Source organism: Mesoplodon densirostris, chromosome 11, assembly GCF_025265405.1.
Source record: "Mesoplodon densirostris isolate mMesDen1 chromosome 11, mMesDen1 primary haplotype, whole genome shotgun sequence".
Lineage (NCBI taxonomy): Eukaryota > Metazoa > Chordata > Mammalia > Artiodactyla > Ziphiidae > Mesoplodon > Mesoplodon densirostris.
The window spans coordinates 47,681,156-47,697,984 of NC_082671.1; the positions used below are offsets into that span (position 1 = coordinate 47,681,156).

Genomic DNA, 16,829 nt, shown 5'->3' on the forward strand with positions numbered 1-16,829 from the left:
AATGGATAATGGGTTAAACAAGGTAACATCTTGTTGTGGGATTCAGGGATTCTGTGATTGATGTGTCCCTGCAATATGCTGAATCCTGTCTTAATTTTGGAGGGAGGGAGGAAAACACTAAGAAGAGGAACGAGACATGGATTCTGGAGCTCCTGATCTGATGAGGAAGACAGACCCAGAAGTTCATGAGAAAGTCCAGAAGTCTGAAGAGGGCTGGGTTTTAGCTACACCATCAGATGCTCAGGAACACAATGCCTACTGATAGGGCCCATTCTGAGGCAATGTGAAGTACAGCTGGTCTGATGAGAAAGGCAAGAAAGGCTCCCTGGGAAGGGTGAGGACAGGCTTCAGTAAGGCAGCAGGAGGGACAGTGTTGGTAAAAAGATGTACATGGAGATATTTCAGAGAGTGGACGGTAGGGGCAGCTGAGGGACCTTGCAGAAGAGGAAGGGATCATGAGATACTGTGACAGTAGAGAACCAGCTGAGACAGAGACCTCAGAAACAGGGCCCATGTCATTCTGCTCCATGGCTAGAGGCTGGGAAGCAGCCTGTGGACTCTACATCTGGAAGATACCAAAACTGCACTCTAGGCTTGCAGGTATCCAAGAGGTCGCGCCAGAGCTCTGCCTCCTCACCAAGACAGCCTGAGACAGTGGCCAATTATCCATGAGAACTCACCAGAGGAGGGAGGGCCAAAGGCCATCCTTGAGAGTCTGGCAGAGGATGAAGCCTGACTCAGGAGCTCCACCCTTGGTGAGGTCCATTCCCACTAACTGGCTGAGCCCCTGCACCTCCCCCAGCCCACGTCTCTGCCCCATGGAGGTTCATTTCTTTAGAGCTGGAGACGAGGTTGCCCACCCCTTCAGGTAGGTCTACACCTTGTCCTCAGTGCTGTGCCCCTTCCCTCATCAACCTCCTCCTCCTCTGCTCTTCCACCCCTGGAGTGTCTCCCCACCATTCTCCCATAGGTCTTCTCCCTCTTTTCCTCCACTGTCCTCCACTTCCCTCCTCTCCTCTCTGTCTCCCACAATCTCCCCTCCCTCCTATTCCCCTCACCTCCCAGCCGGTCTCCATCCTTCTTCCAAGGGGCCCTGGAGAGTAATAGTCTAACACCAAGCATCTTCTTCCTCCTTTTATCTAGAAATCTACCTTCCATCCACTTCTCTCTTTCTTTCACCAACCCTACCCCATCTCTACTCTGACCTGTGGCATTCAGAATTCTTGCCCTTGTTGGTTGCTTTTCCCTACCACCCCATCATCACTCAGATCAAAGACTCAGGTAAAGAACACACCTACTCACTGCGTCTTTCCTTCAGGCCCCAGACAGGATCTCTCCCCACCCCATCCCTAGCCCCAGGAATGGCTGCCCTCTGGTCTGCTTCATCTGGTCCCCACCCCATCTTACCAAAAAGCTTTGCATAATTAACCACCAAGCTTTGATGGCTCCATTACTCAGCACTTAATATGTAGCTGGTATTCATTTCATTCACTCAAGAAATATTTATTGAGCACCTACTATGTGCCAAGCCCTTGGAATATAGCCATGAACCAAACATTTGTACCCATTGGTGTGCTGCAGGGTTTGCATTTTTGTTCATGATCTAGGTATATGTTCAGCTTTTCTCTTAGAACTGGAAGCTCACATCAAATAAGGGTGAGTTCATCCTCTGGCCCTGAACACTGAGAACACACTGAAAGACCCTGAAGAGGTACTGGAGGGAGGAATTAGCGAGTGTGTATGAATGTGTCCTATACAAACACCATCTACCATGTGATGCTTTAGTGATGACAGATGGTGGGTTGATAGGAGTGCAGTGAGATAAACTCATCCCTTCCACTGGTACCAAACACACCAAGCTCTGAGTGCCAGCTCTGCCTCTAACTACACAACCTGAGCAATCTCTTAACCCTCTAGGCCTCAGTGTCCTCATCTGTAAAACTAGAATAATAACACCTGCTTCAGAGGGTAATTGTAAAAATTAAATGCTTTAACAAAAATTGGGCAATCAGTATAGTATCTACTATGAAGTAAGATGGACATCAAAAGATGTTGTTATAAGTTTGGAAGAATATTCATAAAATAGTTTTCTACACTAAGCATATGCTACCTGAATATTTTTTTTTTTAAATAACCCATACCCTAGAGAAACTCTTGCACAAATACACCAGAAGACATGGAAAAGAAAGTTCATGGCAGCTCTGTTCATAATACAAACTCTGGGGACAACCATGAGGCTACCAGGGTGGAAAGATGAATAAATCGTGACATATTCATACAAAGAATACAGTCCACAGTGAAAATGCACACAATACAGCTACAGGAAGCAACATTGAACAATGGAATACACACAATATGATTCCATTTATATGAAGTTCAAAAACTGGAAAACTAAATCATATGGTTTAGGGATGCCTTCCTTGGTCCTTAAACTGTAAAGAAAAGCAAGGGAATGATTCAACACAAAATCCCAGAGAGGAGCCATGCCTGGGTCAGGAAGGAAGGGGGTACAGTGAGAATGAGGCTCAGAGGAAGCTCCTAAGTTACACATATGTTCTATTTCTTCCTACAGGTGGTAGGCACACCACCTATACTTTCTTTTTGGGGGGTGGTCTATTTCACCATAAAAGCAATTTTAACTTCCATAAAGCTCCCATTGCCAGAGCCAAGACCACGGAGTGGTCATTCTGCCAACTATCCCCCCCTCCCCTCTTCCCTTCCCCCACCACAAGCTGTTTTACTCCAAGAAAACCTACGGATTGAATGTCTTTTTAAGCCTTCAAAATTAGCAGCCATTAATAATACCTGAAGTTAAATGAAATGTCACATCTGAATTTTTTTTAATATCTTGTTTTAAATTGCTTGCTGTTCCTTTCAAATTGCTTAGCAAAGACCAGCCATTAGTAATTAGCTCATGTTTATGCGTGTCATTTTTATAGGGAGTTACACTGGTAGAAAAGGCAAAGCGTGTGTGAGCTGCACCCTGACTCACAGGGCTTCTCCTCAGGACACCCGGCCAGCTGGCTGGCTGGGAGCACCACAGCTCCCTTGTGGGCAGTGCCCAGAGTGGCGGATGAGGGCATAAAGGGCCTCAGAAGAGCTGACCCAGCTCCCCAAACACATAAAGTTTCAGGAGCAACTCCCTCCTCTGGGATGGCAAGATGGCTGACACAGTCCGTGACCCCATGTCAGTCCTGTCACAAGCCCCACTCCTGAGTGTTTTGCACAGACACACTATTCTCTTTTCCCACCAACCCCCTCCACCCGCCACCTTCCTCCTGCCCTAAGCTGATTTGCCTGCCTTTGCCCCTAAGACACAGCAGCTATGGGGGCAGGGCAGGGGGGCGGGGGAAGACTGCCAGCTGCGACGTTTCACTTCTCTTTTCTTCCCTTCCATTTAATGCAAACCCCTGTACTTTACGGTATCATTTTTCTAGACCTGCTCTATTGGAATGGGGTGCTTCACGGGTACATAGAACACAGTATAACCTATCTAGGTACTTACAATATACCAGAGGTAAACAAATAACTAAAACTGCTGTTCTCCATCCCCTTCCTTCAGTTCGCAGCCACACGGTCCTGCAGATCTCCACCCCGCCCCCCAGCCTCTCATTGCCCTGTGCCACATACATGCCCATTGGCCCTCCTGGTTCCAACCATTCCAGCTTCCTCTGACTCTGCCCACCTTCCTTAGACTGACTCTCCCCAATCCTATATCCACAGATATCCTCCCTCTAACAACTTCTCCACCCTCTTGAAAGTTTGCAGGGATTAGGAAATCCAGGGGTTGCCATAGCCTATAGGTGAGAAGGCATTGCATCTCCTGAGCTTCACTACTTAATAGATGGGAGACTGGAGCCTACCCGGCTCTTTGGTGGGGATAATGGCAGACTCTGGGAGGGCTCACGCCAAGGAGTACTTCCCAGAACTTCTACTGCCAGTGTCCTTGTTCCCCCGGTGAGCCACAGCCACCCCCGCCTCTGCAGAAGACCCTCCAACACTAGCAGGAGTTGTATCCTTTTGATGGGATTCGATTTGGGGTGGTCCGGGAAGATCCCACATGCTGCAGAGCAACTAAGCCCGTGCACCGCAACTACTGAGCCTGCACTCTAGAGCCAGCGAGCCACAACTACTGAGCCCGCGTGCCACAACTACTGAAGCCCCTGTGCCTAGAGCCTGTGCTCTGCAACAAGAGAAGCCACTGCAATGAGAAGCCTGAGCACCGCAACGAAGAGTAGCCTCCACCAGCTGCAACTAGAGAAAGCCCACGCACAGCAACGAGGACCCAACACAGCCAAAAATAGATAGATAAATAAATAAATAGATAAATACATTTTTTAAAAAAACAGAAGCAATATTGTAACAAATTCAATAACGACTTTAAAAATGGTCCACATTAAAAAAATCTTTTAAAAAAATAGATGGGAGACTTTGGTTGAGTTATTTAACCTCTCTGAGCCTCAGTTTCCTCATCTGTAAAATGGGGATAATGATACATACTTCATATGGTTGATGTGAGAATTAGAAATCATTTATAGCATATAATGATGGTCACATAGTAGGTGGCCAATAAAAAGAAAATAGGACCTATGTTGCCCTGTGGAGTTCTTTCTAATTGTAAAGGGGAAAATGTACTCAAGTGATCCAGTTTAGCATCACCAGTAACAGGACAACCTGATATTTTGTGCTTCCTGGGGTGATACAGTAAGAGTTATAAAGCATCAGTTATGACGGATTCTGCCCAAAAATGTTTCAGTTAAACCCAGTCAAGCCTCCAGACCAGCACTATCTAATAGAAGCTGGTGTGATGGTGGAACTGTTCTGTAGCTGTGCTGTTCAATAAGGTAGCCAGTAGTCATGTGTGGCATGTAACTGAGGGACTAGATTTTGAATTTATTTAATTTTAACTAATTTAAATAACCACATGTGTCTATTGGCTACCATATTGCACAGCCTAGCTCAAGAGTTAATTTTCAGTGTACAGAAAATACAAGAGATAGAGCCATAAGTTAAATCAAGAAAACCTATCTTTAAAAATTATTAGGGCAATTGGGAAATTTTAATATGGAATGGATAGTAAATGATTCTTTGGAATTATCATTCTTTTTCTTGCGTATGAAAATGGTACCGTCCTTATTCTTAAGAAATGCATGCTTAAGTATTTAAGGGCTCCATGTTATGCTTTCTGTAATCGTCAAATAATTGGGCAAATGTGAAAGCAGATATGGCATAATGTTAACAACTCTTGAATCTGGGTACCTGGGTGGAACACATCAGGGTGTTTGTTACACGGGTACTAGTCCTTCAACTTTTCTATATGTTTGAAAACTCTCATAATAAAAGTGGAAGAAGACATAAAACAAATATTTAATAATCTGCTGGCTGCTACCATGACAGGAAAAGTCAGGTGTATTTCAGCAGCCAACTGGACTTTCTGCAGATGGGGGAAATACAGCTTTATGTTATAGTAGGACCTTGGCCACTACTGGGATGGAAACTTCTAGAAGTTATTCATAAATATCGCAGTCTTTCCTGGGTCCCCCACTCACACCTTACACACATACAGTTTGCCTGCTTCTGCCCCATCTGGTTTCCCTTCTCCTCCCCTTTTCTTGGCCCCATTCTTCCCTCCCTTCCCCTGCCCTGCCCTTCTCTCTCCAGTACCCTCAGATGTGTGCATGCCCTGCTGTCAAGGCACTTTGAAGATGAAACATGCTGAGTTCCCCTACAGCCCACGGGTTGGCATCATTTACACAGAGGAGGGTGCGGGCCACAACACTATTAAAGCACATTCTAGAGAGGCGTTGGACCCAGCTAGCTACCCAAGCCCATAAAGCACAAATTGCAAAACCCCATCTGCATAGCCAAGCACTTCCTATCGGAGCATAAATAGGACCCGGACTCCTAGAGGAGGACATTAGAGTTTCCACAAGACTCCAGTTCTCCTATCCTGTACTCCGCAAGCCAAACGGCCAGAAGCATCATGACCTGCAGATCAGGATTCGGCGGCCGCGCCTTCAGCTGCTTCTCAGCCTGCGGGCCCCGGCCCGGCCGCAGCTGCATCACGGCCGCCCCCTACCGCGGCGCCTCCTGCTACAGCAGCCTCACCGGGGGCTTCAGCAGCCGCAGCCTCAGCGGGGGCTTCCGCGCCGGCTCCTGCGGCCGCAGCTTCGGGTACAGCTCTCGCAGCGCGTGCGGCCCCAGCCCGCCCTGCATCACCACCGTGTCAGTCAACAAGAGCCTCCTCACGCCCCTCAACCTGGAGATCGACCCCAACGTGCAGTGTGTGAAGCACGAGGAGAAGGAGCAGATCAAGTGTCTCAACAACAGGTTCGCTTCCTTCATCGACAAGGTGGGTGCCCTTGATCATACCCTTCCTGAACCCTCCCTTCCTGGGTAGGCACCGAAGGGGTAGTCGGGGGGCAGGAGAGATGTGGTGCCCAGGAGATCCCAGTCTAATGGAGGAGATGGACACACATCCAGGGCACAGAAAGATCAGAGAGATGAGTCTAGAGCAGGGGCTCCTGATTAGGCACTTGTTATTATATACAACCTCTGTCCAGACAGGCAGGGTCCCCATAGACAGACAAGGACAAGGTTTGGAACCGCATGTCAGAGGAAGAAGGCCATATGTGCAAACAAGACACAAGAAATGCACATAAGATATAGGAAGAGGACCACAGGTCAGCCTTTGGGTGGGTGTCCTTGATCACACCTTTCCTGAACCCACCCATGCTCAATTCAGGCTGGGCACTGATGGGGCAGTTGGAGGCAAAAAGACCTCTACTTGGCTCCTGACCACATGCCACCTAGGCTCAGCACGTCAGGATAACTCAGTTCACCTGAGCAGGGACTGATCTCTCCCAGCCCCTTGCTCTCACCCCTAGGTTGGAAAATCCAAACATAGATCCCAATCCCGAAATCCAGAAGTTGCCTTGCCTTCCTCAGCGCCCTCTGTGTAATCTCTGCTGAGCTCCTGGTTTGAGAGTTTACCTTAAAGCAATCAGCGCCCTCCCCCATCCCTCCATGCCCCAAGTAGGCTCTGGGGCAGTGGGAGCCATCTGACCCGTCCTCCCACCCCAAATGGCAGGTGCGCTTCCTGGAGCAGCAGAACAAGCTGCTGAAGACCAAGTGGCAGTTCTACCAGAACCGCCAGCGCTGCGAGAGCAACCTGGAGCCCCTGTTCCAGGGCTACATCCAGACGCTGAGGCGGGAGGCCGAGCGCATGGAGGCCGACAGCGGGAGGCTGGCCTCAGAGCTCAGCCACATGCAGGAGGTGCTGGAGGGCTACAAGGAGAAGTGAGTGCGGTCAGGGATGACGTAGGGCACGGGAATGGACTTGAGTTAAAGCCTATTGGGTGAGACTGGAGAAGACTTTCCGAGAAGGGCGAGTGACCTTGCAGGGCAGGTGGGCGCTGTGCGGCAAGATCTTCACATCAGGCAGTCACTGATCAGATGCCTAAGAGTAGGGCCGTGATTCCCCAGGAGGTCTCTCTCTGCTCCTTCAGCCTTCACTTCCTGGAGCCTGATCACCCAGCAGCTTGCCCTGCGGTCTGTGGGGAGGGGGCTTCTGCAGTCTCCGAAGCCATCTCCTCCTGGCCTCTCAGGCTCCCACCTGTAGCACCTGGACGAGATAGGAGTCCCAGTGTCGCTCAGGGCTGCCAGGTCCTGGGGCTGCTGGTGTCCCACCGTCTAGGGTGCGGAGCGCTGAGGGCCTCTGGGACTCATAGGCCCTCCCACAGCTGAGCAGGATGGACACCCAGGAGAGCAGAAGCTGCAGTCCCCCACACGTGCTGCTGTCCACTCCTAGCATGGGGCTGGTGCTGAGTCCTCATTCTCCTCCAGACGTGACCTCAGAGCAGCTTTGGGAACAGGGCTGTGAGGTCCCAGAAGAGTAGCCCCCTGGACCCCTCAATTCACAGTGGAGAGAGAATCACAAACACATCCCAAATCCAACCATGAGGACCCCAGCAGGGCTGCCAGGGGGCGGGCTGTGTTGGCAGGTCCCTAACATTGCCTCCTTCACTGGTATGAAGTGGAGGGGGTTCTGGGGAGACCTGCCCTGCCATGACCTCCCTTTCTGCCCTCTTCTGCCTCAGGTACGAGGCGGAAGTCGCTCTGAGAGCGACAGCGGAGAATGAGTTTGTGGCTCTGAAGAAGGTGAGTAACATGGGATCGGGAAGCAGAGACACGAGGGATCTCAGAATGACAGGCTCTTGTTGGGGAGACCCATGGTCTCAACCTCACGGCGGGGTGCAGTGACCTTGCCAAGTCAGGATGGGAAGTTCCCAGAGATTAGGCCATGAAAGGCACATGTAGGGCTTTGAAAAGGGCAATAACCTTGGAATATCCGCTAGCACCCTGCCCTGAAGCAGGGGGGTGGCTGAGTTGACCTCTGGATGTTCTGTGCTGCTTCAGAGGTGGTGGTCTGTGGCTGGGGTCCCGTGGAGGCATGGCAGCTTCAGCCTCTCTGTTGAGGGACGGTGTCCTGTCTAGTGCTGCAGGAAGTCTGATTAAGAAGAGGGGCACAGGCTCCGGATCTGGGGGAGCATGGAGCAGAGCCAGGAGAGGCCAGGTGGAGTCTCGGAGGACTGCTGGGGACAGGGAAGTGTCAAGGTGGCTGAGTGAGGGAGCCAGTCTGGCAGGCTTCCTGGTACAGGGGAGGGTAAGAAGGAGAGCTGGGAGGTAAGAGGTCTCAGGTGGGAGGAGTGAAAGGCTGGTGACCCATCTCCAAGGCACGAAGGGTTTGTTCTTAGAAGGGGAGGAGGTTGTGAGGTGCCTCTGGGGAAGGGCAGAGGGTATGGAGATGGGACGGGAATAGGAGCACTGGGAATCCTTTCCCGCTCACCTCCATGTAATGGGTGAAGAGAGAGAGGAATGTGGGGGTGGTGATCACCAGAGGTCCTCTGAACTCAAAGACTCCCCACCTTCCTAGGATGTGGACTGCGCCTACCTCTGCAAGTCAGACCTGGAGGCCAACTCAGAGGCCCTGATTCAGGAGATCGACTTCCTGCGGCGACTGTATGAGGAGGTGAGGGGTTGTGGTCCAGGCAGAAAACCAGCAGCTGGCCTGGAAGAGAGGGCGTTGGTCTGGGATCAGAGTGGGACAGGGATTGGGGCAGGAGCTGCAGTCCGTGAGGCTGTCAGAGAGGGCAGGAGCTAGAGACCAAGGAGGGCTGAGAAGGCTGGGTATACACTGTGGTGGGGGAGGGGATGGTGTAAACCACACACATCCTTCCCCCCCGCCTCATCTGCAGGAGATCCGAGTTCTCCACGCCAACATCTCAGACACCTCGGTCATCATCAAGATGGACAACAGCCGGGACCTGAACATGGACAGCATTGTGGCCGAGATCAAGGCGAACTATGACGACATTGTCGCCCGCAGTCGGGCCGAGGCTGAGAGCTGGTACCGCAGCAAGGTGAGTGTCTCAGGGCACCTGTCTCCTAGACATGGTGGGAGGGATGGGTGGTATATATTAACAAGGCTTCTTTTGTCTGGGGATTCTGATCCCTAGAGGTGGTGAAAGAAGTGCAGACCCCTCTCAGGTTATAGTAGCAGGACATGGCTGCCACGTATGGTTGCACAGGCTGAGCACTGTACAATTTGCAAATCATCTGTGGTGTCCTGAGTGGGTGGGATGTTCCATCCTGAGTTTCATGAGCCTCTCTGCTTCCCTCCAGTGTGAGGAGATGAAGGCCACGGTGATCCGGCACAGGGAGACCCTGTGCCGCTCCAAGGAGGAGATCAATGAGCTGAACCGCATGATCCAGAGGCTGACGGCCGAGGTCAAGAATGTCAAGTGCCAGGTAGGGGTCATCTGAGGCCCACCCAGGGTCCCACAGGCAGTGTGTGCACCCAACTGGATCTCACCATTCATTCTCCAGCCCATCTGCATGACCTGAGTCCCAGGTTGTGGTCACTTAAGGAAACGCAGGTGATGAAGAGGAGAGACCTGTTCCTGGGGTGATCCCAGCTGGCCAGGAGAGACTGGATGCATCCAGGAAGTGGAGACAGAGACCCAGGGACCATAACCCACCTTGTTCTCTTCTGGGCCTTTAGAACTCCAAACTGGAGGCCGCAGTGACCCAGGCTGAGCAGCAGGGCGAGGCGTCCCTTAATGATGCCCGCTGCAAGCTGGCCAGGCTGGAGGAGGCCCTGCAGAAGGCCAAGCAGGACATGGCCTGCCTGCTCAAGGAGTACCAGCAGGTGATGAACTCCAAGCTGGGCCTGGACATCGAGATCGCCACCTACAGGCGCCTGCTGGAGGGCGAGGAGCACAGGTGGGGCCCATCCCAGCCTGGCCCTGAGCTGCCCATTCCCACCCTCCTACAAGCACCACCCTTGATCCTGGCTGAGCAATGGCCAGGGATCTGGGACAAACCTATCATTTATCAGTTTGGGGTGGGGGGCGGTTTGTGAGGACTATGACTTCTGACCCTCTGCCCCCTCCTTCCTGACCACTTGTGAACCCCACCCCAGGAATTTGTAGAGCTCTGTCGGCAACTCTGGCTCAGTCACTAATGTTGCTTTTTTCCTCTTCCCTCTCAGACTGTGTGAAGGCGTTGGGGCCGTGAATGTCTGTGAGTAACCTAGACCCTGTGTGGATGAATTTACTCTCTTCCTGTAAGGGATGGAAGGAGGAGTTCCACTGGACCTAAATATAAAGTGGGCTGGCATCACAGGAGGAGGGATTTGGGGTTAGACAAGAAGCAAGGACCACATCTTTGGGACTAGAGTTGTGAAGTAAAGATGCTTGGAGAGGTGCATCGTCGGGGAGGCCGGAGACTCGGTCCCCCAGAATTTTGACTCAGCCTTTGGGGTTCGCAGGTGTCAGCAGCTCCCGGGGCGGGGTCGTCTGTGGGGACCTCTGCGTGTCCGGCTCCCGGCCCGTGACTGGCAGCGTCTGCAGCGCCCCCTGCAGCGGGAACCTGGCGGTGAGCACCGGCCTATGTGCGCCCATTGGCCCCTGCAGTTCCGTCACGTCTTGCGGCGTGGGCCCCTGCGGCATCAGCTCCTACGGCGTGGGCTCCTGCGCCAGCAGCTGCCGCAAATATTAGGCGCCCCAACTCAGGCCCGGCCCTGCCAACCCTCCCGCGCAGCCCGGCAGGGCCCGCCTTGCCTGACCCCGCCCCGCTCACCTCTGGGTGGAGCAAGCCCTAGGCTACTTCGCTGGCTCTTCGAAAGGTCCATCCCACTCCTAGCCTCTCAAGCCTGTGTGTGATCCCCTCTTCCCGGGCCCTGCCGCCCACGCTGGGAAAGGCTACCCTAGAAAGAAGTCTCTTTGGCCACCACAGGAAGGGGACTCCGGGGCAGGGAGGACCAGGATCAGAACCTGGGCTGCTATGGGGCCAATGGCCAAAGCTCCCACTCTGTCCCGGCATCTCCCCTTCCTTCTCTGCCGTGTTCCTCCCTTTCTTGATTTGTGTTTCCAATAAATCAATATAGCCAACCCTGAGCCTTGTCTGCACTTCTGCTATCCTCCTCAGGGGTCGAGGTTTGGGAGGGTCCCCAAAGTCACATGGAGCAGAAAAAGCCCTAGATCTGGGGTCTCCACTACAGTCTTTTGTCCCTGGGCTCACAGCACTCTCAGATTTAGCCAAGGATTGTGCTAGGCCGCTACATCCTGTAATTTTATCCATACCACCTTCACAATATCTCTTGCAGAGTTCAGGGACCCGCAGTAGCCAGGGCAGGGCCCCACCCTGAGTTCGGTGGCACAGCTGGGGTTTGATCCCCGTGAGCATGTTTAGTACTCATTTCACTAAACCACAGCTGCCTGCCAGAGAACATATCTGTGCAGGTCTGTACACCTATGGGTAGATGCACCAGTCACTCAAAGCTTAAGGAAACATCACTCCTGGCTTTGGTGGGGAAGACTCAAGCCTGAGTAATTTACAAGAATTCTTTAAGGGGTGAATACATGAACATGACTTAAACTTTCAAAAAGCCTTTGAGGGGCTTCCCTGGTGGCGCAGTGGTTGAGAGTCCGCCTGCCGATGCAGGGGACAGGGGTTCGTACCCTGGTCCGGGAGGATCCCACATGCCACGGAGCGGCTGGGCCCGTGGGCCATAGCCGCTGAGCCTGCACGTCCGGAGCCTGTGCTCCGCAACGGGAGAGGCCACAACAGTGAGAGGCCCGCGTACCACAGGGGAAAAGAAAAAAAAAAAAGCCTTTGATATGGCTGTCTTTTTTTAATGGAGTCCTTTTGGGGTTTGGAGACCTTCCATAGCTGATAAATTGCCTCAAAGCTAGAAAACGGCACGTAGCAAGAAGATGATGTGGTGTAGAGGTGAGCACACAGACCCTGGAGCCAAACTGCATGGGTCCAAAACTGAGCTCTGTTCCTAGCTGAGTGACTTCGGGCAATTTACTTACCCTCTCTGTGCCTCAGTTTCCATATGTCTAAAGTGAAAATGAGAAAAAGAGCACCTCTCTTTTACCTCCTAGGGTTGTTGGGAAGATTAAGGAATTTCGTATACATAAAATACTTAGTGCCTGCCACAAAATAATCACAATATGCATTTATCATCAGTAGTATTCTTTTGCAGAATATAAAGTAGAAATCCCTCCTGGGATCAGGGCCATGGGCAACCTCTCATTACACTTATACCTGTGATCAGAGATTGCAAGCACAGAAAGAAAGCCCCACATCTTCCAGACCATCAAGCTCCTTCATGCAGGAAACCATCCCCGCCACACTGATGAGGATATTACAAGTGATGGTGGGAGTGGAGAGATGGCCCCTCAGCTTCACTATAGGCCAAGGCAAGTCCCTGAACATACATTTGTACAGCAGAGTGAATCTCTAAACTTCCAGTGCTGGGCCCAGGAAACTATAGCAAAAATGGAAGTCCCCATCCCCACCTCTAAGTGTGATAGAAATAAATTGAGAATATTGAGAGATCAGAAGTGAGCGGTCTGAAAAGACACGGGCTCTTTTAAAAGATAGGATTAATTCCAGGTCTCCTGGCAACCAATGTGTCCCTTCCACCCTCCAATGGAATTCTGAGGACAGAGCCCTCAGAGAGTTCCAGAATATGCAACTGTTCTAACCAGCCCTCTGTGCTGTGACACCACACAGCTCAGAAGCAGGCCCTGTCTGGAGTCCAGACCTGAGGCCCCAGCACCAGCTCTATCCCTCCATCCCTCCCCAGTTCAGAAGCCACCAGTCCTGAGGGACTTCTCATCTCTGTCATCTGACCCCTCCCTCTGCATCTCACTAGTCTCATCAGCCCAGCTGGACCTTGATAACCTGTCATACTTCACTCTCTCATCCTCCCTCTGGCTCTGACCTTCTCTTTCCTACTCCAGTTCCACAGTCTTCACCTTCACAGACCTAGGTTCCCACTCCTGGACAGCTCAGGCAGAGGAGCGAGGGTGAATGAATCACATACATATTGCCCATGATACAGAACGGTGAAGAAAATGAAACACCTCGCTGTGTGACATTTAGCAAGTCACCTCCCCTTTCTGGGTCTCAGTGTATCCACTAGTGAAAAAAAAATGATTGGACTAGATGACTGCTTAGCCATTTAAAGTCCCTTAGCCATTTAAAGTTCTATTATTCTTTTTAATTGAAGTATAGTTGATTTACAATGTTGTGTTAGTTTCAGGTGTATAGCAAAGTGATTCAGTTTATAAATAATATATATATACATATATATATTCTTTCTCAGATTCTTTTCCATTATAGGTTATTACAAGATATCGAATATAGTTCCCTATGCTATACAGTAGGACCTGTTGTTTATCTATTTTATATATAGTAGTTTGTATCTGCTAAACCCAAACTCCTAACTTACCCTTCTTCTCACCTTTCCCCTTTGGTAACCATATGCTTGTTTTCTATGTCTGTTTTGTAAATAAGTTCATTTGAATCATTTCTTTTAGATTCCACATATAAGTGATATCATATGATATTTGTCTTTCTCTGCCTGACTTACTTCACCCAATATGATAATCTCTAGGTCCATCCATGTTTCTGAAAATGACATTATTTCATTTTTGATGGCTGAGTAGTATTCCATTGTGTGTATGTATATATACATATACATATATATATACCATATCTTCTTTATCCATTCATTTGTCGATGGACATTTAGGTTGTTTCCATGTCTTGGCTATTGTAAGTAGTGAAAGCTCTATTATTCTTTAGGAGATGTGGGAAAGGATGAGGAGCTAGAGGGAAGTAGGGAACCAGGTGCCATGCACTGTGCTGTGTGCATGCTGTGTCTTCATCCCGCACAGCTCACTGTCTATAGGCTGCTGTCTGTGAGTGGAACAGAATGATTGCAACCAGGTACACACACGTGTCCGGGCATCTGTGTGGAAACATGTACATTTGTGTGTAACTGTGAGGGTTCCTATATGTGTGATGATATGTGTGAATGTGTGTACACCTGTATATATGTGCTGAAGAGAGGACTTTTGTGGGTACGTGTGAGTGCACAAGTGGACTCGTGTTGGTGACATGGGGTCACAGATGGAGAACTGGGTATGGTGGGAGTGGTGATGGGAAGGTGCTGCTGGGTGTTATCCTGAGGAGGTGACCTCTGACTAGGGAACCCTAGCTCTAACCCTTGGGCTCCCCTATGTATCCCTCCTGCCCTGCAATTACTGTAGCGCCAGCCAGGGCAGAGGGGGATCAGTTGGCCTTCTTGAAGTTGGAGAGCCTTCTTTAAAGGTGCTCAAAACCCTTCCCAAGGACTCCAGTAAGTGAAATATTAATTACATTCATATCGATACAATTCTTACTATGTTTTCAGCACTTTACATATAGTAATATATTTAATTCTGAAACAACGCTATGATAGATACTATTCTTGTTTTACAGATAAACTGTGGAGCAGAGAGGTTAATTAGGGAGGAAAAATAAAAGAGATAAATGAATCTTCACTAGTTAGGTCTGGGGGGGGCAGGACTGAGGCCCAGAAACAGGTGAAAAGTAACAGCAAGATTGGGAACAGAATCTGGGCCCTTTCTTCTTATTCCAGACTGGACTGGTCAATATATTGCAGCTAGAATCACATCAGGAAGGGCTGCATTTACACTCATCAAGAGACTCCCAAGGAGGGTCTCGTGAAACACGTAAATAGTGGAAGAACAGGACCCAATTCATCCAAGGACAGAGCAGACCAAACAGGACCCCAGAGCCTCAGCTCGTTCATATCTCCTACGTGGCAGGCTCTGGAGACAGATGGATAAGAAAGGTCACGTGCTTGAGGGGCCTGAATAGAGATGCGAGCACAGCGAAGTCACGTCCAGTGCTTTAAGTTCTGCTATCAAGTGTGAGGCAGGCGTGGGGAGCTGATAGGGGCTGATTCCTCGGGATCCCCTTCTGCTGAGAAGCAACCGATGACAACCCTCCTCCCTTCAGAAGTCACTCCAACTCACAAAGCTTGTAAATGGGTGAGGACTGACTCTCCATAAATGCCCCAGGCTGGAATATGGCCCGTGGCCAGGGGAACCACTCAGAAAAGTGGTCCCCTAACCGCAAGCATTGCTGGTGGCCCATGTGGCCCTGGCCCAGAAAGTGACTAAAACCTGACCTCATGGCCCTTGGGATCTCCTGGCCTGACATCAGGCTTAGGATTTGGAAAGAAAACCTGTGGTCCACAACCAGTCCTCAGTGATGCTGGATGCAGGATGCTCACCATCAATCCTGCCTACAGCTCCTGGTTGGGGAAGGGCGACATTTCCTTCTGCACATCCCACAAAGTTCCTTTGTTGACATGATCAGCAGAGCAGGAGCTAGAAAAACATGACCTTGAATATCAGAGAATCTCATTACCTCCTAGCAAAATGCAGGGAATAAGGAGTCCAGCTGAAAAATCTTGCAGAGGAGTGGCTCTGCTTTCAGGCAGCTGCTTTGCATTGGGAGTCTTGGTAAGAATGTTTATACAATTGGTGTCAGTCAGAAAGGATCAAAAGGGTCTGATGCATGAGTCCAATGGGGCCATGTTCCCTACCCCTCAGGTGGATGACAGCCTGCCAGCCAAGTTCTGGTCCCATTCCTCTTGCATGAGACTGCTCTGTTTATCCAGTAAGGGGAGCCTTTTGGGTGCCTATTCTCTGGGCTGGGACCCAAGTGAACACAGCAGACACTCTGGCACTAGTGAACCTTAAAAGGTAAAGCCGGGGCCTCTGGCTAATTATGCACCTTAGCCCCACCCAGTGACATAGAAAGCAGGGACCATTGTTCCCCAGATACAGAAAGCAGGGACCATTGTTCCCCAGATGCATTGGTGATGTAATCCTTTGTGCAACAGAAAAGAATATGAGCTCGCTGAATGGAGGCTTCTCTCAGGCCTGTGTGGCAAAGAAAGAGCCCAGAAACCCAGCCTTTCTCTGCTCACCCCACCCGCACAAAGTGGCTTACCTTCTGCCCCCCCCCCAAAGTTGCCTTGTGAAAACTCAGACCAAACTACACCATGGATCTGGAAGTAGAAGCAAAGCTGGAGTCTCTGATTCCAAAGCCCATGTTTTCCTCCACCGTGGTATGTTGTTCCCAGCCCACAGTCAGATCACTTGTTCAACTAAAACCTGGGCCACCCAATTGTGTCTATGTCCTCCAGCCCCAGTCTGCCAGGGCCATCTTCCCCAGGGCCTGCCTTCAAGCGCCCCTGCCAGGGCAGTGGAAGGAGGTCCACCTTCATCCCTGTCTCACGGTATGTCTTTCTGGTCCATTTCCTGGCTTGTGGCCTGCTTCACCACCAGACCGTCATCTCCAGAGGCCCAGGACTAGAGTGTCTTGCCCACCAAGCACTATGTCTGACCCTCAGAGGCCATTTTGCACTTGTAGAGTGAGTGAGTGGCTGAATGA

General features: G+C 50.7%; 1 protein-coding gene across 1 annotated transcript; it reads left to right on the forward strand.

Moving 5' to 3' along the window:
- Nucleotides 1-5,983: 5,983 nt before the first annotated feature.
- Nucleotides 5,984-11,061, forward strand: LOC132499520 (keratin, type II cuticular Hb1). Its single transcript, XM_060114182.1, has 9 exons — nucleotides 5,984-6,352; nucleotides 7,091-7,299; nucleotides 8,100-8,160; nucleotides 8,936-9,031; nucleotides 9,258-9,422; nucleotides 9,685-9,810; nucleotides 10,064-10,284; nucleotides 10,553-10,584; nucleotides 10,832-11,061. The coding sequence occupies exons 1-9, from the start codon at nucleotides 5,984-5,986 to the stop codon at nucleotides 11,059-11,061; spliced, it is 1,509 nt and encodes a 502-aa protein (XP_059970165.1).
- The last annotated feature ends 5,768 nt before the right edge of the window (nucleotides 11,062-16,829 follow it).

Excerpts from the sequence above, each read along its gene's own strand:
- LOC132499520 (XM_060114182.1), top strand. The coding sequence starts at position 5,984 with ATGACCTGCAGATCAGGATTCGGCGGCCGCGCCTTCAGCTGCTTCTCA. Across the intron at positions 10,285-10,552 it reads CTGGAGGGCGAGGAGCACAG|ACTGTGTGAAGGCGTTGGGG; the intron begins GTGGGGCCCATC and ends CTTCCCTCTCAG. Across the intron at positions 10,585-10,831 it reads CGTTGGGGCCGTGAATGTCT|GTGTCAGCAGCTCCCGGGGC; the intron begins GTGAGTAACCTA and ends TGGGGTTCGCAG.